This window comes from Cyanistes caeruleus, chromosome 8 (genome assembly GCF_971803275.1).
Source record: "Cyanistes caeruleus chromosome 8, bCyaCae1.hap1.1, whole genome shotgun sequence".
In the NCBI taxonomy this organism is placed as follows: Eukaryota; Metazoa; Chordata; class Aves; order Passeriformes; family Paridae; genus Cyanistes; species Cyanistes caeruleus.
Window position 1 is genome coordinate 6,036,462 of NC_141708.1, and position 24,673 is coordinate 6,061,134.

General features: G+C 37.2%; 1 protein-coding gene and 1 long non-coding RNA gene across 5 annotated transcripts; one reads left to right on the forward strand and one right to left on the reverse strand.

Annotated features, from left to right (window-relative positions):
* Positions 1-3,840: 3,840 nt before the first annotated feature.
* On the reverse strand, positions 3,841-7,085 carry LOC111931356 (uncharacterized). The gene is made up of 3 exons (XR_015289661.1): positions 6,910-7,085; positions 6,448-6,571; positions 3,841-6,241 (listed from the first exon to the last, which is right to left on the reverse strand). It is a non-coding gene; the product is annotated as an uncharacterized LOC111931356 (long non-coding RNA).
* A 61-nt stretch (positions 7,086-7,146) lies between these two features.
* Positions 7,147-23,715, forward strand: FAM204A (family with sequence similarity 204 member A). Of its 4 annotated transcripts, none has more exons than XM_086899064.1 (8): positions 7,147-7,194; positions 7,738-8,048; positions 8,972-9,062; positions 9,582-9,615; positions 10,182-10,284; positions 11,982-12,071; positions 22,893-22,999; positions 23,347-23,715. In XM_086899064.1, the coding sequence occupies exons 2-8, from the start codon at positions 7,815-7,817 to the stop codon at positions 23,396-23,398; spliced, it is 711 nt and encodes a 236-aa protein (XP_086755190.1). In that variant the 5' UTR covers positions 7,147-7,194; positions 7,738-7,814; the 3' UTR covers positions 23,399-23,715. The 4 variants fall into 4 exon arrangements, with proteins under 4 accessions (XP_086755190.1, XP_086755191.1, XP_023785708.1 ...); XM_086899065.1 differs by having other exon boundaries at positions 10,185-10,284; XM_023929940.2 differs by having other exon boundaries at positions 7,175-7,623.
* Positions 23,716-24,673: the final 958 nt, after the last annotated feature.

Here is a 24,673-nt window from a genome sequence, read left to right on the forward strand (position 1 = left end):
TGAAAATAGTCAAATTGACCATACAGTCATAATAACTATGCATTTAAATTAGCCAGTTTGTTATAATTACAAGTCTAATCTGAATTCCATGTGTGTAATGAAATTCAGAAGTACCTCAAATATGTCTCTTACAGCAGATTGCAATGTTTAGTTTCTTGACACTGCATAGATGTCAGGAAAGGGTTACTATGATCCCTATGTCCTTTAATATGCCCTAAAGATAAGTGAATCAAGATGAAAAAATCCAAGAACCATAGGCAACCTCATAATCCATACTCCTGTGCTGTTCATTTCCTAAGTAGAGTTCTATATGAGGGAAATTATCTATATTATATATATACACTATAGCAGAACAGATCTATTTTCCATCTGCTACATTTTCCCCCCCTTCAAACTCTACTCCCTCTGTTGGTATAATCAAAAGATGGCCACTTGACCTCAAAGAGAAAAATACAGTAAACATTTAAATTTATATTGTTTATTCCATATTTTTCAGCAAAATTCACAAAAAATCAACATAATTATTACAGATTCTTAGAAATGAGTTAGGCCTTAACAGTTAGCTACCTCATTTTTTTCTAAAATTCAACAAACTCTGAGAAAATCTCTTTTTTTATACAATCTTTCGGATATGTCATTTGCCATTTATATTTGATGGCCTTAAGGAAAAAAAAAAGTTACAAAAAGGTATTAATGCAAGTAGATAATAAAGCTGCATTCTATAAATCTATAGCAGCTTACAGTAATCATTAAAGCATGCAAAACTCTTTCATCTATTCAAAAATATGCAGTGCACAGAATGCCTGCTAAGGTGCATGACAAGTCAGAGTTAAATATATATTAATAAATGAATTAGCTTCATAAATAATAGCCATAATGACATTTTAGGAGACAATAAGTCTGAGGATTGTCAGAAAATGGTTGATGTATGAGCTTCACGTCTCAGTGATTCTTCAAAATGAATAGGCTTTGCGAGATAGTTCAGACCCACGACCAGCCTATTTCCTTGAATAATTTACTTGTTGTCAATTTGTACAGCCACATTACACATGCAAATTGTGCTGCCTGTGCAAACACCACTTGGAGATGATAAAAACAAATTTACGAAGGCTATAGAGGAAGGATTTATTTCACTTTCTCGCCCAGGTCAAGCAATACATGTATCTGACGATTGTGTGTACCCAATTTTGTTGTAATTATATCAGCAAATTATTCTTTATAATCTTATTATTTTTAGCAGTCTCCTTGTGCTTGGGATAATTAGCTTTCTTCACTCAGTGTAAAAACAATTCAACTTGCCAGCTAGGCAGGGCACAGCTCCATTATCTGTTTTGGGTTTAAATTTATTCCCTATATTCTTGGACACTTTGTGTAAATTAAAAATTTCATAGTCCCTAATACTGTACACGCTGTTCATTCAGTGATGAATTAAGGTCCCTAAACCTCTACGTTTGCTATTAGATATCTCACCCACTTTATATGTTAATCTGTGCTAATGAATTCCACAACCCCTAGCCACAGCGAGATGACTAAAATTATTACCACTTACAGAGATATGCCTTTTTCATTTAAAGTTCAATTCAAATTGCTCCCATAAACAGTCTGCCACACAAAGATACCTCCTTTAAAGAAGAGTTACTTACCTGTAAGTAGAGTTCTCTGAAGGTAGCACTATCTGTGGATACACATTCCTCAGCCACGTGACCCCTGGTTTGTGGCAGGGGGGAGTGGATCCATCCCTTGATAGTTAAGACTTTTTCCTCAAGGCACTTCATTATCTCTGCAGCTCCTGTGCCTCAAGGGCTGTTTATATCACAGCCTGTCAACACAACCAGCCCGCACTTTTGGCAGGCCCTGGACCAGGCTGAAGAGCAGGGAGGCTCCTTGGAGGTGACCATTGTGTTGAGGGAACATCTACACAGCAGCTCCATACTGAGCAAGTCTCAGGTGTGTGTCTTCTTCCCTCTCAGGACTGCTACCTGTGAGCCTTTATAGCAAATCCACTGAAACAAAAACACAGGAGGCAACGAAAAAACTGGCACGGAATCACACGTGTAGCACAAGAGTCACCCAGGTGTCAGCTTGCCTATGGTGCAGCTTCTTGCACTTCACAGAAAGCCTGGCTACACAACCAAAATTCTACTGCTCTCAAAAGGAAAATAATTTAAATATTACAGTTTTCTCAATAAAGGAGAACAGCAATACCCTCTGTTGAGCGATTGTGCTTCAAACCAGTAGAGGGCATTGGCATACACAGAGACTAAATAGGTTCGTTACAGGAGCTTGAAAAATCAGCTGTTATTTATAAAAATGAAACAATAGCACACTTCAAATACAGTACAAAGTAACAAAACCAGCCCTTCAAAGTTAAATCAACCCAAAAATGAAACGATTGAGATTCTTATAAAACTTTCCAATTATATAGACCTTCATTGCAGTACAAATACCAAACTAATTAATTTTATCTAATATCCTTGAAAAGTAGTTAAAATAGTGTTGTTTGTTTCACAAACTAAACCAAGGAGAGGTTAAGTACCTTGCCCTAGCTCCGTATCTGAGTGCCACATGAGCTGTAAAACTCCCTATTGTACTTCCAAACAACATCCATTAATTCATGAAGCAAAACTCTCTGAGAGGTTAAGAAAACTGCTTTCTGACTCTTTTTGTGTAAAAAAAGTCAGGTGCTACTCACCTTGGTGAATGGCAGAAGGGTGTTTCTCTTTTGTTCCAGAGAAATGCATCCATGATCCCAATCCAGCATAAAGATATTTGGGATTGATATATTTGGATCAATGAAATTTGTCCAGTACTAGGTGAAAAACCTCACATCGTAGTGAATTACATGACTTCAGGTTCCATAAACCATATCCTGCACTCAAAACAACACATACAGCAGCAGAGGGGTCAGGTCAGAAACCACAACAGTCCCTACGCCCCAAAGGAACCCCAAAGGGATGAGTAAATGCTGTGGCCAGTGAGAAGTGAACTTCACAGCCTCACTCACTTTCACACAGCCTGCCCTTGCTGGGATCCAGTTGAGTCAGGTTAAGGTTGCTTTGGGTACATCTACAACAGCTCGCTTGTGCTTCTGCCTTCCACAAAAAACTTACTCTAGAGAACCCACATCATCAGCACCTTGAAGTGCTTAGACATTTTTGTCAGACCTACACTGCCACATTAATTTGTGCAATTGTTATTTGTTCCTTAGCTTGACCCTCTGAAAATCAGTGCAGCCCTGGCCAGTGTCTGTTGATGCCCTGGAGTCCAAATGGGCTCAAAACCTTCCGAGTTTATGCTCACAACAAACAAGGGTGATGAAAACTCTTCCACCCGTGAGATTAAAGTTGAAAATACCTCCTTCATTCTTCACAGGAAGTCTGTGGCAAGAATGGGAATGGAGTACAGATCTTCCAAGATTCAATCTGATATTTTGAACAGGTCTTACTTCCTCCCTGAGTACTCACTGTGTGTTAGTGCTTTAGAAATGCCTTTTTTACAGAGTAGACAAAGCAACTTGTTCATTGGTTGCTTATGCTTAAAACCACAGACATTTCTTTCTGATTCTATGGTCAGAATTTTCATCAAAATGCAAACCTCAGAGAAGCAAGGACATTGTAAATGGTGCCACGAAAATATTCACATTAAAGCTCAGGGCTTGATTAAAGAGTTATGTACTTCTCTAAAATAAGAAAATTTAAAAACATCTGGGCAGACTTGCTGAGATCTTATACAGCAGAGTATGTGGAAAAAACCATCTGTAAACCTTTTAATGTTAATTTGACTATAATTATTTCAAAGGATTGATAAAAAGTGTATTTTAGGTTAGCAACAAATTAAAAGTTTAGGAAAGAAAACTCAGAGGCTACTTTATTGTCTTTACATCTCTCTTTAAAATCACACTAATTTTCCTTTCCAACACTATTTTATTGCATTAAATTATAACCATGCTAGAAAAATTTCTCATTATGTTAGCAAAAATGAATACAAGGTAGATAGTATACTAACACAATGACTGTAATCTGCTAATACAATAAGGCCTTCCTATTATGTTTAAGGAAGAATCCAGTTCTTGATCATTTTGACACAGTTTGAAAACACCATTTCAAAAGGATAGAATGTGGCATATTTTCTGCTTAAGAAAGTTTCTTATGTCCTCATTTACTGCTAAAAAAACAGATAATAATGCAAAATTTATGTTGGAGTAGATTTCATTTCTGCACTAGGAAATTGTGTATATTTTGTGGAAACAAGCATGTACAGGAGTGTTTGTGATTAGCGAAACATGTTTTCAAACCTATATCCAAGGAACTAGTACAGGCCGTCAGTATGTTCTATAACTGGCCTGAAAATGTGAATTACACAGCGAGAACCTGCCGTGGGGACCTGGCACATACACAGCCATCAGCTTTTCTGGGATCTGACAACTCTGACCGTCTCTGTGACTGGTACCCATTAAGAGAATTTCAAAAAGAAATCTGAAAAAAAGTACACCATCAGAACTGGGACTCCTGGTAGTATCTGTAAATATCCAACAGCAGGTAGATGAAGAGATAAAGAGAAAATTGCCTAGAACTTGACAAATCGTAGAGTTTAATTGCAGTAGTCCTTCTTTCTAAAGTTCAAGTCATTTTTAATAACAGTATCAGAAATAGCTAAGCTGTAATTACTGTGTTGTGCCAGTTTGATGTTCCACAGGAATCTCAAAGGCATGACTCGTTTCATTCATGAGAGTTGTTGTTTGGCAGGTCTCCAGGACAGGAATTCAAGTGAGAAAGGAAATTAGATCAGTTGACCAAAAGGAAATAAATCAGATTATTTGAATATTTGCTCAATGGGGAACTGTAAATTGCCATCAGAAAAATTCGACACTGAATCCAGTGTTGGCCACAATAGCAACGCTCACAAATTTGATGTAAGGACATCAGGATTGGTCACAAGGTTGTGCTGCCTTGTATTTTCTTCTGCAGATAAAAAGACTTTATATATTATTTCAACATAAAAACCCAGCAGTATGTTGCAAATTCTGATAAGTAGCCAATAATCTCTTTTGTTGTTTCATCAAGCATTGACTTTGTGAATATAAATACTTCTGGACTGATGAAAGTCCAGCAACACCATTTTTGACCTCTTGTCACCATTTTTCCTATGGAAGAACCTGTGAGAAGTCAGAATTTTTTAGTGGGAGGACTGGAGATTACCATGAAAATGTGGCTTTTAAAATGACAAGTACATTTAATTTGTAATTATAAAATGCAATTAATGTGGATATTTGAGTACTTCATTTGTGTGCACTACCAGTGCCATGCTTGCTACAAATTGGTTGTGGATACTAAATAAGGAGCACGATGTTTGGATACAGATTAAGTAATGAAATTAAATATGCCTTCTGAAAATGCATCCCTACCAAATATATAAATTTACAGGTCATAAAGGTATCACACACCTTTTAATTTTTTTCAGTGTGTTCAAATTTGGTCACATCAAGAAAATATCATGGAGCTTAATGGTCTAACAACTCATTAGAACAAATGGCAGTGAATATCCAGTATCAATACAGTTATTAATTACCAGCTATCTGTGTACCAAATACAACCAATTATTCAATGTAAATAAAATAACTCTCCTAAAAATTGATTTCCCAGATGAGAGGAAAATCTAGTTAGCAAGCTGAGTGTGAAATTTACATGTAGTTCATGAAAAAATGATTACTTATGGAATTAATTGATTTTAGAAATGAATCTGAGGATGTAAAACTACGGCATAAAAAGGAAAGCAATCTGAAGATCTGGTTCATGTCCATGAGAAAGGCATTTAATTTTTCCTTCCATGCACAGCCAATCCCAGAAGCTGGGATCAACCAAGAAATCCCTACTCAAAGCCATAATCCCAATTATCCATCTTCATAACACTTGCCCTTTTCTCATTCCCCTCTTGCTTGTCCACAACTGGGTCGTGTTGTGGTTTGGGGTCAGCAACTCCCTTCTCAAAAGTCTCATTATCATATTGAGATACACTTTTCAACCTGTCAAATTGTCACTCAAAAGTACATCTTCTCACAAAATATTTGGAAGATGGGAACCTCCTGTCCTTCAAACACATTTCAGTGCTAGTGATGTCAGTCTTGTCCCTTCATCTTTTCCCTGTGCCTCCCTTCCTGTTGCTCCTTCTGTGCAAGATGTTCTTGCTGAATCAAATTCAGGCTGCTCCTAAATACTTGTGTTGTCTGCCTCACCTGTGAAAGCTGAAAGGAGAAGGTGCAAGAGAATCTTCCAGATAAACAAGTCCTTTGCTCTGCACAGACTTTGCATTTTTGTGGTGTTCTCTTTACCACATTAATCCAAGGCACTATTGGGAACTTTGGAAGGATTTTTCAATTCTTGAAGATTATGACCCTCATCATTCTGTCCCAGTTTAAACATTTTGCTGTGGCTTAACTACAAGGCTTACTGTTGGAAGAGATTTCATATTCCTTTATGGCAGCAAGGATTGCTGTACAACTTGATGCATGTCCTTCTTCTGAAAGAAGCTCAAGTCTGATGAGGAGCAGCTGAGGGAGCTGGGGGTGTTTATTCTGGAGAAAAAGAGATTCAAAGGGGAACCTTATTGCTCTCTACAACTCCCTGGCAGGACTTTGGAGCCAATCTGGTGTCAGGCTCTGCTCCCAGGGAATAAGAGATATGATGGGAAGATATGATGGCCTTCTACTGCATCAATTGACATTTAAGCCGGACATTATGAGTAATTGTTACACTGAAAGGATGGCTAAACATTGGAATGGGCTGTCCAGGAAGGCGGCGGAGTCACCGGCCCTGGCCATGCTCAAGGAAAAGCTGCACACAGCACCCGGCGTCATGGCCTGGCTGACACAGCAGCGCTGGGTCGTAAATTGGACTGGGTGATCTCGAATACCTTTTCCAACCTAAATGACTCTGAGACTCCGAAAGCTGCTAGCCGGCACACACCGCACCCTCAGGCCCCCATATCCCCGCCTCAGGCCCCCATATCCCCCCTCAGGCCCCCATATCCCCGCTCGGCCCCCTCAGCTCCCCCGGGCGCCGCCAGCCGCGCCCACCTCGCCCCGGGACAGCCCGGCCCCGCCCCGCTGCCATGGCGACCGGCGCGCCCGCTGATTGGCTGCGCCGCCCCGCCCAATCCGCGCGCGGGGTGTTCCGGCGGTGCCAAGATGGCGGCCAGGTAAACACGGCCGCGGGCGGCGGGCGCGGGGCCGGGAGGGCTCTGAGGGGGCTCCGGCGGGGCTCCGGCAGCGCCGCCGGCCGTGCGGGGACTGGCGGGAAGGCGAGAGCCGGCTGTCTTCCCCTAGGCTGGCGTGGAGCTGGGTTTCTCTTCGCGTCGCTGCCTCCGGAGCGGGCCCCCCTCGCTTCCCCGGCCTGCCGCCTCCCCGGAGCGGCTCTTCCCTGTCCCGGCGGCCAAGGGAGCTGCGTGTGCTCCTCAGGGAAATTGCCCCTGCGGAGGCACGGGACGCGTTTGCTACAGTGTCACCCCTAAACTGAAAGGAGCTGCCAGCAAACGCGTAGGGACACAGCTTAAAAGGACAAGGAGTGGGGGGAAAAAAGCCAGTATTCTCAGCCTCTGTAATCAAGTTGTCTTCTTCTTTCTGAAATAGTAAGTATTAGGACCTTTATAATGTGCTTGTCAAAAAAATGTAATGATAGTTATGTAAGAAGCAAAAATATTTCTGATGACGTGTTTTGCCTTATCTGTTTTTCTCTTCTGCAGGGTGTTTTTGTGTTGGGATGGGTAACCTGGTGTCTTTGCAGTGACTTGAAATAGTTTGGACTTACTTAAACTGGAAGATGTGGAGTGGGCTGTTGCCTCCAGGACTGAATGAAAGTGATGTTGATCTGAGTTCTGATGATGGAGATGAATCGCCTGATTCCTGTTCAAAGCAAGAAGCAAAAGAAGATACTGAAGGAGTTCAGGGGACTGGGCAGGAAAGTAATGCCAGCAGTGAACCTATTGTACCAGTGACAGATGAAGAAAGTGAATCTCAAACGTGCCCTCCTGGAGTTTCTGTAAATATCTGGAATGTATGTATCATTACAGGTCTCCAGATGAATATAATTCACTGTACTCAAATGGCTGATTTTTAGCTTAAAATAATTCAGTGTTGGATAGTCAATATACTGATCTGAAATTAGTTATATGATCTGAGTATGCAAACCTTAGATAGTTTAAAGCAAGGTGAACAGGAAGGAAGTGATTAGGTGGTAGTTTGGTGGTGATTGAAAGCACAGCAAGAAGTTGTCATAACTATACAGTTGCATAGAACTTGTGTTTTCAATGGTTTATGGGCTCTGAGCCGCTTGGTAGGGGCTTTCTGCATTGTTAAGGATTTACAGCTCAATGTTTCAGCCTCTCTGGGGGATACCTGGGAAGGGGAGGTGTGCCCTGCTGCTTGCTGCAGGGCTTAATTGCAAACAATCAGACTCAAGAGTTCCTTATAGCCTCCTGATTTTGCAGTTGCATGTAAAGACTGGGGAAAACCCAGAAAACCCTTATCAAAACAATGTGTTCCAGGCTTTGGATTCAAAGTAAGAATTGGCAAAAAATAGTTGTCCTCTTTCATCCCTCAATCCTCGTAGCAGCCTGCTGTGCAAGGACCAGGCTGTCACTAATTTGTGGATTACAGACTGCCAGCTGGGCAATAGAAATACATGGTGTAGCTCAGGAGTGCACAACAAGCAAAAGTGTGTTCTATGTCACATCCCATGAGAGAGCTGTCAGATCTGAACAGTCATGGGATGTAGGGAGGGCAGGAAGTCAGAGAGAGGTGATCAAAGATTAGCACCAATACCAGTTTAACACCATCAGAGTCGCGTGGTCTCAATTTATAAATTGGGATATAATAAGTGACACAAGGCATTGTGGATAATTAAACATTTCTCTATGTAATTTCTTAAAAATGGGGGGAAAATTAAAAATGCTGACTTGCTTTTTCATAATCTTGTAGAAATTTGTGGAGCTTCAGAAGAAACACCGTGAAATGAAAATGCAAGTAAAAGAGGAAAACAGATGCCGGAAAAGAAAGCGCCACCGAAAAGGTGGGGTTTTTTAGATTAACAGAATTCATATTTTTCAAATTGAATTAGTATCAATGCATGCTGTTTTGTAGGGTTGGTGTTTTTGGTTTTTGAGGGTTGTTTTTTTTTAAGTTAATAATTGTATTCTAGCTGTTATCTAGGATTTTATTTTTCCACTTGCATACATCACTTGCAGGGTTGTAGTGAGGTTGTTGATTGCTACATAGAATGCAAGTAATATATTTGTCCTCTTCTTAAAAAGGAGGCAGAGCTTACTCAATTAATACTGATTTATAATGGTGAAGTGTATTACAGTAGTTCTATGAAACTTAATTTTGTACATTTGGTTAAAACTTCACAGAAATCGCAGGGATTTCTTGCAGCTAGGTGGTTTAAATCCACGTGAACGTTGGTTAAAAATCTCAGTATGTTGATCTTTCAAAGGAAATGTGACCAATTACAGCTCTTTTAACTTCATTGGACGCTGTGGGGTATCACTGTGTAATGTTGGATTTTTTTTTTCTTTTTTCTTCCCCTTAGCAAAACAGAGAAAGACCGATGAAGTGGCTAAGAGGTATAACCAGGTCAATGGGATTACCTGAGGTCTGTTAGTAGCAGGGAAAACTTGTAATAAGCTCAACCACATTCATAGCCAAAGCCTAGCTTTCAGCACTGTGTAAAACATCTTTTAAATTTGTTCAGTGTCTCTGTTGGGCAGGCTGAATTTTTACTAGTGATTGCTTGTTGGAGTGTTATTGCTTGATTTTAAAAATCACCACAAATATGTTATTTAATGTAACTTTTAACAGACTTGCTATGTTCTTGCTAGTTCCTTCATACAAGTTGTTGTTCACCCTGCTCCTTCCCTTCTTCTTCCTCCTTGGCAGTGTTAGGTTTATGGTTAGACTCGATCTTAAAAGAACTTGTTCAGCCTAAATATGATGTTATGATTCTATCAGCTTGCTTTTAAGATTGTGAAATTACACTTACAAAGGGGCAGGAATAATTAATTTATCTTAATTTAAAAACTGAATGGGTGAAAAGGCCATGTCTGCCAAATGGAAGTGCTTATTTTAGCTTTGAAAGGTTGTGGAAGGGGAAGTGGTTATCGTAATGACTTGTTTGTGTGTTTATTTTTAGTAGTCAGCAGTTGGAAAATGAAGACAAATGGAAAGAACTTACACAATACTTTGGAATCAATGATAGATTTGAATCACCTTTGAACAGCAGGGCTCCACAAAAGGTGACTATTATTACAAAGGCAGTGTCATCTTGTATGTGGCAGTAAAAGAGCTTGTCCTTAACTGAGATAGGAATGAAACAGATGCTATTTGAGAGTAGAGCATACAGTCACTCTGAGGAAGGATGATTTTGTGAACTTTTTAAGTAAATGTCCTTAAATGGTTGCTGTGCTTTCTCTTAAGACCATATCCAGGCTTGTTTCCTGTCTGGTTTTGTTTTCTGCTGTTGTGAGAGAGAGAACACATCATATGCATTGTTTGACTTTTCCTTTTGTTTTGCTTCATTGTTTTTTAACTTTAAAATGTGTCACATAAACCTTCAGTTGTCACCAGTGGCTACAAGAATTAAAGGGGCAAACCTAGCATACATTTTTACTGGATTCATAACACGTTATATTCATAAATATTACAGTGTAACTAGTCATATCTGAAATAATTGGCAAACATGATGGATAAGTTAAGAATCTCACTATACTGTGAGTTTCTGGTAAGGCTGTTGGTTCTGTAGTATCTCTTACAAAGCTCTTTGTAAGTTCTGTTACATGAAATTTTAAGTTAGCTCCCTTTAGGATAATTTCTGTATTTTTTCGTTTTCTTAGAGTTTCTATGTGCAGGTCATGAAGATTTGTTTGCTTCTTACTTTTGGTGGCTATTTAGTTGTCATTAAAGTGCTCAGGATAGATCTGGAATGAGGCCCGAAGTGTTAAAATGCAGATGGTTTCATTGTAATTTCGGGGATATTATCACTAGTGGAAGATATGTCTTGTTATTTTCAGAAAAGGCATCTTAACAGAATTTGCTATCAGTGCAGCTACCAACTGTGCCTTTTTTTTCATCTACCCCCTGAAGTAATTCAAATGTAGTGTTTGCAGATCACTGTTTCTCAAGAATTCCATTAGCTTTTTCACTTTTTATCTCATAAAAAAGTGTATGTTATGGAACTGTCAAATGTATTTTCTTCAGCTTCACTAATATTTAAAACCAGTGAGGCTGTAAATTCTTTTGTTATGAGACTGAGTTTTTTTTGTGAAATTCTGAAGTCAGTGCTACCCTTCTGTATTCCATCAGAAGTTTACAACTAGGATTTCCAGGAAATAGTTACTTTTTATTGTTATGTTATTTGTAAGTGTTGCCATTAAACAACTTATGTTTACCTCTGAAAATAAGAAAACAACCTTAAAATCCTGAAGCTTTTTTGTTGTTTTCCACAGAGCTGCTAGAATTCTTAATTTATTAACACAGTGGAGTGGCTTTGTGCCAGAACTCTGTTTTTTGGGTAAAGATAAGATCTTAGAGCTGTAACGATACAGTGGTAATTGCCATTCTTCATGTTACCTGACACATACATTTCACATTTTGTTTAGAAAGCTCCAGGGATGGAAGAGATAAGCCAGATCTTCAGATGAAATTTTATTGTGACAGGCATAAACTAGCCCGTGTAATTTTTTTAACCTATAGTATTATCCTGCACATAAGGTGGAACTAATGCAATGATTTGTGCTCAGGTGGCCTCTCAGTGAATTCTTAATTATACTGTCCATTACAATACACAGACAGAGTGATTTGTGGTGCACAGAAATTACAGGTTTATGCAGTGTCTTAAAGAATTTTATGAAAGAATTAATTTTAGAAAGGAGGTATTCTCTTTAAATATGTTATTTCTGTTCTAAAGGCATTTACCTTTTTTTATTTTCCATAGTCTGGCCTTGAACTGAGCATAGAGAAGTGTGTGGCTGAAGGTGACATTACCAGGGCTGAGGAGCTGAGTGACAGATTAGCCATTCGTGAGGTAAGTGAGCTGTTAACAAAAACTCTGAGAGGTCATTTAGTTTTGCACATCTGGACTAAAACTGTCATGAGTAAAACAGCATTAAAGATTGTTTGCAGCATCTTTCCTGTTTCCTGAGCATATTCCTGTCAGTGACTGAAGGACTTTGCTGCTGATTTAGCAATGCTTGGACAGCTGTAGATGTGTTTAAGAATTGAAAATACAGCCATGAACTGTCCCAAGTAACCTTGCTTTAGAGCCTTGCTGCTCACTCCACAACTCAGAGGAGTTGGTATCTGGTCATCTGCACTGAGCTTTTGATTTTTCTCCACGTTGCAAGCCAAGAGGGCAGGAGTAGGATATTCCCTTCCTCTCAGTTCCCTGAGGATACTTTTGAGGATACATTTTTTTTGCATTACCTCAGCCATGAACTTGGGAAGCCTGAAGACAGGTAGAGATTTAGCAAGCCTAGAGCAAATACGGACATATGAACCCCAAGCTGTATGCCAATACTTTCCTGTGTATTCATGTGCTCAGGAGTTAATGGCTGGAAGAATTCTGAAGAAGAATGGGAATAGATGGATGTCTCTCTGTACTACTGTTGTAGCCTTAGAATTGTGTTGGATATTTTTTAATCCTTGTCATAATTGTTCAGTGTATAAATACATACCTAAAACCAAGTCCAGAGTAACACAATTTTTTCAAGATGTCTTGTTAGTTGGTGTAGCTGAGTAATTTCATGAAAGCTGTGCTCTCTTTGCCACAAAAGACTTTAAATTTGTATGTACTGCTTAGTGAATACTTAAAACTGGTGAGGAATCTGTCAGATAGCTCTGGTAACTTCATTTAAGAAATTGTTCAATTTGTGCACATAGGGTAGGTGGTAACAGCTGAAGTAAAAAAAGCTGAAGTCCAGAAAGGCTGTTTTCCCCACTGCTAGTTGTACATAGGGGAGAAAATGCAGAGGGAAAAATTAGGATAAAAGGATAGTTGAATAATTTTGAAACCAGGTAAGAAGAATAAAGTACTATTTCAGTGAGTGGAGAAGCAATCTTTTTTAAGTCACCTGAGTAGTATGATTTAAGCTATAAATTTTCTTGATTTGTACTAAAAAATAATTATATAATTTCTGCTTTCATTCCTTTATCTTGCATATTCTTCCATCTTCATAGAGGTAATGGGAATTTTCTGTCCACTGTATATGCTTGCAAAATTCAAAGGTATTAGAAAAGGATTAGGAAAGCAAAGACAAATTTTGACTACTTCTCATTCTCATACAAATATTGTAAATGTGTCTTAAATACAGTGTTTTAAACTAAGCTTTAATGTAAAATTGCAGATTTAAATCTGTGTAATGCAATGTATTACAATATTGTGATGGCTTTAAAAACAGATGGCTTTTGAAGTGGGAAATACAATTCTTAAGGTTCTCTGAGGTTAGGTAAAAGTAACCATTCCTCAGTGAGTGTTCTTACAAAATCATTAAACTCTTCCATTTAGTCACTCAGGGCAGTTTCTAATGACTAGACTCTTATCTGCCTTGTCACCAGTGATCATAAAACTTCAGTCTGCAAAGATAACAGCTATTGACAGTGGTAGGAATGTGTCCTGATGTTCCCTTTAAGTGTGACCAGCTTCTGACTGTTTTATTACCTTTCATGTGTACAACATGAAAAACACTTGCTGTTCTCCTTCACAAATGTCATTATCCCATCTCCTCTAAAGTGGTTGGAGTATTATAATCAATAAAACATACTGAGGTTCTAGTGCAAATTGTTTGACTATAAAAACAAATTAATGTAAGAAGTTTTAAGGTTTTGTAATATTTATGATAAACTGTTATCTGATTTTGGTAGCCATGGGATTATACAACATCTAGCATATCCCAGGTGCTACAGCAGTGTATTATTATTTGTGGAACATTAGCTCCAAATTGTTGACTTTCAAATATTAGCATGTTGTAATTCTGAAAACAAAATGCTTGAAACATTATTAGTATTCACAGCCTTGACTTGGTTTTGGTTAAGTGGGTTTATCTGAACAAATAGTATGTTGAAAGAAGGAAAACTCAAATGACTGGCTTGATCTCTCATGAGGAGTTCTGTGGAGGCAGAATCCATGTGAATTCGCTGGGGTTCTCTGCTCTTGTAAAGATGTGCTCCATTGCTCACTGCAGGGTTCATTTTCCTTTGTGATTTTTAGAACCTCTTTTCTTTTTAAATGGACTTTTAATGGATCTTTTAAAATACCTTTTTTTTTCCCAAGGAAATTGTTGTAAAAGTGACTGTTTCAGTGAAGAGCTATGAAAAGAGGATTTGATTATGGAAGAGATTGATTGCACAGTCATTGTTTCATATACAAGTACAGTTAATAAAATATTGCTTTCATGTTGTATAGTACTCATTGAATTGCTGCTTTTCTTCTCTTAGCAGTTTACAGAAATGTCCATTTTAATATACAGTGCCTCTAAGAAGTGAGTTAATTTTTAAATTAGGTGGCTATTTGTATCCCTCTAACTTCCAAATGCAGCACAGCTCTGTGAGCAAGTCAGACATGGAACTGTACTGTGGCTGTATTGAAGTACACCACTTCTGAAGTGGAGTAATAAGTGGATGAATTATTGTTCTTTTATCTCAACTCCATCTCTTTATGTATAGTTTTCATTTTTCCTGAGCAGTGTTACAGGGCTGGGGACAGAGAGTGTGTGAGAAACAGCTGTCTGGTGTTTGGGGTGCAGCCCCCCTTGCAGCCATGTGAGAAATGTTCAGTGGGTAGGTGTTCTTTTTGAAATCAGGTGTATGGGGTTTTAATCGGCACCATTTTCTTTTGCAAGAAGCAGTGACTGGAACCTGCTGATAAAGCTTTTGCTTTGAGGCACAGATCCCAGAGTTCTTAAAGCCGTTTCCTGCCTTAATAAGTGAAACTAATTTTTGATGTATAACATTTATAAGCCTGTGAAACTGATAGGGCAGCTTCAGTATTTAGAAAAATGAAGCCAAAAATAAACAGATGATGAGTACAGACGGTAAAAACATGTCCTAAAAAGCAAAGGAATGTCAAAATGATGCTGTCAATATCGTATCATTGTGACACAGTGAGAAAAGGTTTTTTAAAATCAGATTCATTTAAAATCAGTGATGACTTAGGCAATATACATAATCTAGCAGCTGTCAGTGCATCATGGAATTTTACATTCTAAAAACCTAAATGATACCACTTTCAGGTTTTGGGTCTTCAGGTTTCCAAGTGGTACTTGTTGCAGGTTCTTTAAGGAACATGTTACTGTGCTGCATTAAATGAGGCTTTGGGCAATTTAATATTTGTTGTTTTCTTTGCTTTGACAAATACACGCAAATGCTGATTTTAAAACAAAGCTTATCAATCCAAGAGTATTGAAGGTTTTGAAGTGAGAATTAGAACTTGGATACCTCTTGCATGAGGCTGTATTTACTGGTGACTGCATGGGTGGGTTCATATGTAGCTTTTGAGACTGGCTGGTGTGTTCCCCCTTTTTTGTTGGCAGTTGCATTTCTATTGTAAAAATGAATTGCATGTATAACTCTGCTGAGTATTTTGTCTAATCTCTGGACAAACCTCACCACCAGGTATTACCCCTTTTTCTCCTGTTGTCAGTTATCAGAGTAGCAGATCTCTACCTGTGGCATCCTTGGCCATCCCCACAGCACATTCTCATGTGGGGTGTTCTGCTTCCCTGAGAGGTCTGGTGATCCTGAGGTTCTTGATTTCATTATTTTATATTTGAGCGAAGCTTTTACTGAAAAAAGTATGGGCATCTCTGCATTATGTTGCAGAGAATAATTTTGGCCTTCAGTAGCTCTGCTCCTTCAGCTTCTGGCTGGAGCACCTCAGTGCTGTGATGCAATTACAGTGTCCAATATCAACAGTGCTTTGATAAATGTGCTGAGCAACAACATGATGCAGGTGGGTCTTACTCCTTAATTCACTGTAGATCTTCAGGCACAGTTAGACTACTGAATTATTTCTTTCATACCTGCAGTACAGTACTGTTAGTATTAAATAACTGAGCAATTCATTGCAGTGTGCATAGTACAATATGCACAAGTTAGTGTTTATTATTGTAATCCAGCTGCTGCCCTTTTTCATATTCCAGGGCTTCCAGCATTGGCAGAGTCCTTCACGTTTTATAGTTGTGCTTTTCAGATGTAGACTGGCATACCTAAGGCTATTGTTTGAACATTGCATTTAAGGATGACTTACTTCACTTAAGAGATGCCAATTGAAATGTTAATGTTAATGTAGGAGTTACCCCCAAAAAATCTGAGCCTTTTAGAATGAAAGTTATTAAAAGAATAAAGTTTATGTGAACACTTATCTGGGCTGAAATGACATGGTTTTTTGGTGATGCCTTAGGGTAGGATAGCTGAGATCTAATAGTAGCAGGGACTTGGGATATGGAGCTGGGAACAGACACTTGGAATTATGTCAACTTTTTAATGCTTTGTAAAAATCTTTCTGGAATTCTATCTTGAGATGTAATTAACTTGTTCCTACTGTGTTAGTGGGAATCCACCTAGATTTTTTGAAAGAATTAATGTTGATAAATTAGAGCACTGTGACTATGCATAGCTGGATATGTTTATCCCTTTGAGTAAGGATGGTATGTGCAGATAACTGGTAATTTCACTCTTCTATAAATCAGTTTCAATTTGGGGTGGTACCTGTAAAAATTATTTTCATAGGTAAACCAGAAAATCTTTAAAGATTCCCCACCACCACACCTTAAATAGATTTCCAATCTTTTTTCACCCTAGAGAAACAGGTTTTTTCCATAGTGCTTTTGTGCTCAAGTCATGGTTTGGTATCTCAAAATGCAGAATAGTGATTTCTTCTGGCTCTAATATTGTGAGAACTAATCTGACTAAAGCTCAAACTTTGCATTTGTTGGTGGTTTTTGTGTGAGCTGCCTGGTAGGTAGGTGCCACATTGTCTAAGAACACATTAGCCTGAGGACTGTAACTTGAACACGATTAAATAATCTTGACCATATTAGACTTTCCTGTCAAATGTAACTTTAAAATATTTCACAATTTAGTGTGCTAAATTGCTGTAGCACTTGTCAGTTTCTAAATAGCACAGGTTTGTTCACAACACTTCCTAAGCACTTGGCTTGGTGGCTTCTGGCATTTTGGGGAAAGACTTAAAAAGCTGCAATTTATAGGGACCCTGGTATTTAATCAAATGTAAATGAAAGATCTGCATTGTAATTGATGAAATTAATTGGCTATTCAGTGGAATACCATCCTCATGTTACAGCAAGATCAGTCCTGCTGTCATCTTTAAAATTTGGTGCATTTGTTTTGGCCATTTTCTCATGATCAAATTGGTATCTCCTGTCTGCGAGTAACCTCGAGTCATATAAATTAGAAAAGGAAGTTCCCAAGGCAGCTTGTTGGTTATAACTGCTGAAAACCATTCTGGAAACTGGTTTCCATGTGAGGATCTGGGTAGGAAATGATTGATTGTGGTGACATTACTGTTAGAGATGGACAGGAGTTAGTACTTGATGCTGTTCTGTTGGTAAAATAAAATTTCTAAGTCCTGTGTAGTGTTCACAATTTCTCACAGTGTTTTTGCATACCTGCAGTGATGCAATTTTATATGGGGTGTAACCAAGCACAAATTCAGTAGAAACTCTTGTTGTGGAAGAGCTGCCCACCCGCTCCCCCCTAAAAAAAAAAAAAAATTAAAAAAAAAAAAAAAAGAGTTTTTTTAATCTGAGAAGGATTTCCTTTCTTACCTTAGTGAAGGTGCTTCCATAGACTCTTCACTGAGGTGGTTTTCTTTTAACCTTTGGAACATGGCAGGGTTATCACCTAGAATTACATTCTTATGCTCCCTTAATTATGTATATCTTTTCCTTAACAAACCTTAAAAAAAGATTTCAGATGTTACAAGTCTAATTAAAGAGACAGACAAAGCACAGTTTATACTGTAGATTTTTTCTGCAGTTCAATTAATCAGCATGTTTTCTCTTTTAATTAAAACCATTTTAGTAAATTAAAGCCCACAGCAAAACACATATATAATTTGTTTGTAATTAGCTCTTAATTGGTGGTAGTTGAAGCTTAGCACCCTTGGTTTCTTTCTTCATGATTGCCATTTTATTAGCAGCCAGTCATTAATTAATCTTTTTTTCTAATTAGCTTATAAAACTGTTGATGGCACATTATTGTAAATGTGATTTTAAGTTCAAAGCTTGTTAATAAGCTTTCTTACTTAGAAGAACAGAGATAAAGAAATTGCTGAAAACAGTACTACAGTTCTTTTTTTAAAACTGCCTTTGTTATAAGGGGGCTCTGTAAAGCATCTAACAGCTTATGGTTAATTTTTTAATGCTGTGTTTTCTCATGAATGGAGGAAGTTACTTGCATTTAAATGTTTAAGTCTAGCAAAGAGCTTAATATTAGAACAGTTTTCTGTCCTTGCTCCATTACTGTGTCATCCAAATATAATTTGATGTTGTAATACACAGCATAAAAATACAACAAAGGTATTACAAAGTATTTTACAGGGGAAGTTGAGCACATCATTGAAAGGGGACAATTTTCACTGCAAAATCCACTCGGTATTCTTGTTTGCTTTATATATTTTATATACGTCAGCAATGGATAACATTCCATAACATAAAAGGAGAAAATCATTGCTAGAGGCAAGCCTGAAATAACTAGATTCATATTTGATGAGAAACTGTAACACTATATTAAAAGGCTGTTTGGCTTCTCTGCTATGATCATAGGATATTTCCGGACCTGTTTGAATATAGATGTTTTGTTGGAGCTTTTGTGGGTTTAATATTTTGTATTTCGTGCCTCAATATTTCTGGAGCAGTTCTTGATTCCGTTGTCTCAGTAATTGCATTATTCAGTGGTTACATTTTACAGTCCTATCTTAAAGACAAGTCTTTTTTTTGTGATATTTAATGTTAAGTGTCCTGATTTGCAAGGAAGTTTTCTGGAAGTTACAGTAGATTTCTGTTGCAACTTAATAAAAATGTTTACTCTTCTTCCTGAACTTTACATTCTATTTCAACTCCAGCCATTTCTTTGCTTGTTTTAAAAGTGTTTTATGATGCTGTGCAAGAAACACTAGAAAGGGATAGCTGACAAGGAAAAAATTAAAAATTGGATAAAAAGTAAATGAATAATGTCATATTACTAAAAAGATGAGAGGCTAATTTGTGCCGACTTTTTGCTAATTTTGTTCAAGCCTCAAAATGAGGAGCTGTCACCCGTTCTGTGTAGCACTGATGACAGTGCCAATGATCCATGAAATAAGCTGCCGCTGGCTTTGTTCTGATAAGAATGAACAAATCTGCACAATGTACGGCTCCCAGAATCTCATTTTCATACTTGCATGCAGGCTAAAAGAAATAAGCTGTTTGCAGGCTTGATTAATCAGACATTTGAGGGTTTTTTGTCTCTTTGATCTCTTTCGTCTCCTAGGTAACTTGCTTGACATTAATGTTGAGCTTGAGTAAAGACAATCAGGAATTGTAGACCAAACTGATATAAAAATTAAAGACCTTAACACTTTAAGTACTCCAGTAATGGTTCCGCTTTACTTCAGAAAACATCTGTTTTCATTTAATTAAAGAACAAAAGAGAATGGCATAAATATTTTTCATAGAGACCTGTTATTCCATAAAAAGTTAAAGTATGATAATTGGTATTTTTTAAAAAAATGCCTTGAAAGTGTTCAAAAAGAAGCAAAGCTTCAGATATTTGTTACAAGGTAACAGTTTCAGATGAGTAGGACATTTTCATTTATGCTACATTAAACATCTAGAGTAAGATATTTGGCATGATTATTGGTCAACTTCAAAATGGAAAGGGCTTTGCCCTGTCAAAACTAAGTTGTTTTTTAAGTTTGTCTCAAAATACACATATAAGTGTTACAGGGATGAACCATTATATCAGCTTTACTACCCAGTATGATTTACACACTTTAAACCTGTAAAATTGAAAGGAATTTAAAAAAAAAAAAATGTCGCAGTGCGTTTGCTTGAGGTTATGCAGACGCTTTTACAAATCTTCCAAGTGGCTGTAAAGATGAATGCCTCAAGGGTCTAGCCAGGGCCCTGCTTTTCCAACCAGCTAAAGCCCTTATCTTAAATCCAAGCAAAGTACCATTAATCTTTTTGAAAGACCTTTTATGGCTTTTAATATATCCCAAATTAGAACATTTTACACCCTTGGTTCCTGAAATATGGTGATAAAAAGCCTTTAGAGCTTAATTTTCCTTACTGCGTGCTCTGACCAATTTGCAGTTCTTTGTGATAATGTTTAGACACCTTAATTAAAATGCAGCAAAATATTGGATGTTCTATATGGAAAATGCTGATACTTTGACTACACAAGAAATTGTTGTATATATTTTTATTCATGCTTTCTTACTTCTTTTAAGATTGTATTTTACTGAGTTATCTGATGACCTGAAATGTTAGTGTGGGTTGTTTTTTTTTTTTTTTTAATGTAAAATCCATTGACCAAGCTTTTATGGATTTCTTCTGTGGGGGGAGCAGGCAGTGAAGAAATATGTCTGGGTTTGGGTGGGAGCAGAAGACATTTAATCTGACTAAAATGTTTCTGTGCTTTTATATGCAACATTTGTTTTCATGTTGTGAAAATTTGACTCTGTGTAGCCTAAAAATTATAACAATGCTACAGAATGTTTCTGCTTTTGCTTCCACATACACTGCAGAGGATCTTATTATCCCATTTTTTTCCGTACTTTTCAAAGATGGAAGAACTCATTCTTGTCTTCCAAAAATGCAGATAAAAAGAATTTTCTGCAACACTCTGTTAGAGCTCGCTTGTGTATATTTGTACGTGTACAAGTGCTCAATAGGCAACTAGAATACATTTTAAGGAGATTCTGTTATTAATCAAACAGTAAAAGTTAATTATCAAGTGTGTTAGTTGGTAAAATACCTCTAATAAAGGTATGGTTCTGCTGACTGACTTCAGCCATCAGATTACTCTATTGTTTAAACTAATAATTACTCCTGTTTCAATTTAAAAATAAACATTTTTTGAATATTTTAGGTGAGTTTTCTTAAGCCTTTTTATACTGTGATTATATTAAGGTTAATAGCTGCCCTTAACTATTAAGTGACAATGCAATTAAAAGAATGTTATGTTTTAGTCTTTGACCTGAAATGTGGCCGTTCAGATGTCAGCATTGAGTTACTGTTAATAAAAAATGTTAATGCTCAGGGGAAAATTGTGTAGATAATAAAAAAGTTTTGAAATAACTGGTCACAGTATTTTATGCATCAAGGTGATTGCAAAGGTACATATTTATGACCTTATAACACATGCAAAAGTGGATGAGAAACTTATTCAGCTTTTTTTTTTTTCCTTTTTAAATATTATGTTTATGGAAATGTCTGTTTTCCTTTTAAACTGTTAGGCTCAGCTCCTAACTGCTCGTGTTGCCAGTGTTTAGAGCTTCAAACAAAGCACAAGCTGATGTGCTTGCTGCCTTTCCTTAAAGGCTGCTGCAGAAAGGCTGCTTTCTTCATTCTTGAGCTCTGAGAGGACCATAAGGTAGAAGAGCTTGTAGTGATGCTGGTTAGGGTTGTTTTGTTTTTAGCTTTGTTAACAAAATGATCACCTACCTATTGTGTGTTTGATGGGATAGTTGTGGAAAATGTGTCAGTGCAGATGTGTTCTTGAGTTCTCTCTCATCTTACCTGAATAAAGTATTTCCCAGAGTAAATATTTGTCTGCATAGACGCTGCAGATTATTCAAGTATATTACCATTAATAGTGGAACTTCAGCCAAGGTGTTAAAGAGGATTCTTCCCCTTGGGTCTCCCGTTCCTTGGTGCTCCCATGACGTTTTGGGGGAAATTTAGTATATCCAGTCAGAAACTGTTTCCTGCTTTCAGTTGATTTAGGTGTAGATTGAAAGAAAACCTGTTTGTCCACATCAGTTTGTAGCAATTTGGGGTAAATGAATTGCATGCTTGTCTTGGAGAATGGCAGTAACTTCTGAGAATGAATTCCTTCATAACTCATAATGTCAAGTCAAGGCAGCAACCACAAAATGTAACTACAAGTTATGAATGCTGATTAAGGGAAATAAACTGCTCATAGTTCACTGTATCTTCCATCTTTTTTATTTTACTTTTCCCTGCCTTTCCCTCCTGTGCTTGACATTCACTAAAGTGAACTTAATTCTTACAGTTTGCGTCTTACAGTTTATGGAAATGCTATTCACCTACATGGAAAGCTGGCGTATCATGCCCTTACCTCTAAAAGCTTGTAATGTGGAGATAGACACTAAGGACATTGCATAATTTATTTTTGGACAGACTGATTAAAACATGTCTAGTGGTTCTGCTAAAAAACGTGTGGTGGTAGCAGCTCTTCCTGTATAAAAATATATTTTTGGGTTGTTTTGACACTGGTAAGACCTGATTCTATTGTTTTAGCATAGCTGAAGTCACAGACTGGTCCTAATAATGGAGACTGTGTATTTGGATATGTCTGTCTATGTAAAACAAACAAACAGAAGGATCCAGTGAGCTGTTGCCCTTTGCTTTTGTTTTTGAAAATGAAGGATTTGGTGAAAAGGACTGCTTTGCCCCAGGATCCTACATGCCTTTGTATTTCCCTCAAGAGACATTCTTGTTTGTCCAGTCTAATAGTGCATCATCAGCCTAATATTTAAAAGATATTTTAGTATCTATTGACTTTTGAAAAACAATATCAGACTAAGTAATTTGTGAGGCTTAAATTTCATATGAACCATTTGCATCTAATCAGTTTTCCTTTGTTCCTTTTCATGTCTTAGCTTGGTGTGAAAATTGCCAAAGCTGCCGCTTGCCGCAACTTTGTAAAAGCCAAGCAAGAAGCAGAGGCTGCCCAAGAAGCTCAAAAGAAAAAGAAGCTTGCTTGGGGGTAAGTCATTTGAGTATGGAATTAAACATCTGTGGTTTCATTGGCACTAAGTGTGTACAATACACTCTCAGTTAAATGTTTTCTTAGTTGAAATAGGCTTGTGCTAATCTTATTTGTTTAGTTTAACATTCTTGGGTTTTGGTGAGCTTTTTTGGGAGTGTATCAGACTTAAGTACAGAGGCTTTATCAGAAATAAAGTGATGGTTGTATCACTATATTTGTCTTCATGTCTTTATTACAGTATTAAAAATAAGTTTTTATTTTTGTTGTTGTTAAGAATAACGTTGTTAAATAACTGAAACACATTCACTCATCATTGCTAATGTGGATTTTGTGCTCTGTTTCAGATTTGAAGCTAAGAAAAGATGGGAAACAAAAAGCAACATGGGATACATGTAATCCATCCTGTTTTGCTCAGGAGTCAAATACCTGTTGTTACTTGAAGAATTTTTGTGTGCAGCTTATTAAAGCTAAACATAAAACCCCCAAAAACAAACCACAACGCATCAAATGCCTTGTATTTATCTTAATGTTTTTAAACTGCACTATCTTGTTTTGGCACTCTCCTATAAATAATACAGCAAAAATATTATCTAAACATCAATAATGTGTTAAGTTTTCCTTCTAGATGTGAAACCTAAAGGTAATGCATTTCAGGATGAATTTGGAGTATGGTAGAGAACTCTCTGAAGTTGAAATAAAATCCTTGGTCCAAATGTGTTTTGTGCTGTACTGCAATTACGTGTGGGTCTAAGGAGAGGGGTATGTTTCTTCTGGGGCTGCACAGACTAATGCAGTAAGTACTTCTTTTCTGCTTGAAAGTTGGGGGAAGACACTAAATAAAGAAGAGCAAACCCAACCTATTTTTTTTAAACCAAGAGCATTTATAGTCTTAGTAAATATAAACTGTTGTTAAAAAAAGATAAAAAAAACCTCCATCCTCCCTCTCCTGGAAGGATCTGGTACTATTGGTCATATCCTGGTGCCACATTCTTCAGAATATTTCAGATTCCCAGTTTTCTTTTCTTCCTAAGAACACAGGTTTCAAAAGTCCCAGATAAAAATATATAAATACATATCTTGGAAAAATATCTGAACTGTTACATTGTAATGTTAACTGCACCCAAGATACAAATGCAGATTTTACTCCCAAGTCAAATGTTTTACAGATCAATTAGGATTTGAATGTTTATGTTATAAGATTATAACAAGAATTGATGATAATGTTTCTTCAAAGTTGTTCTCAGTAAAAAGTAAGTACACATTCAAAACTAATAACTTTTCTCCCTGAAGCTCTTGCATATATGTTTAGTCACCACAATGGCTGAATTGAATTGGTAATGTAAATGTCAGTTATTGTTAACCAAGATTAATATGTTTCAGGCCAAAGGTATGGTATTAGTGTAATGGTGATTTACTGTGTAAGTACTTGGGGCTAAAACAACTTGCCAACAAATAGCAATTTGAAGTTTTACGGCAGCAATTCGAAGAGTTCAGGTTTGTTGTCCAAGATGGAATAGTGCATTTTTGTTCAGTAGCCCTCAGGATATTTAGTTCTTTTTTTTAACATCATATTTCTTTCACACAGATGAGAGTTTGCAATATGGTAATCTGCAGTTAGCTGTAATTAGTTATGATGACAGAGTTAAATACAATTGCCAGGATTGTAAATTG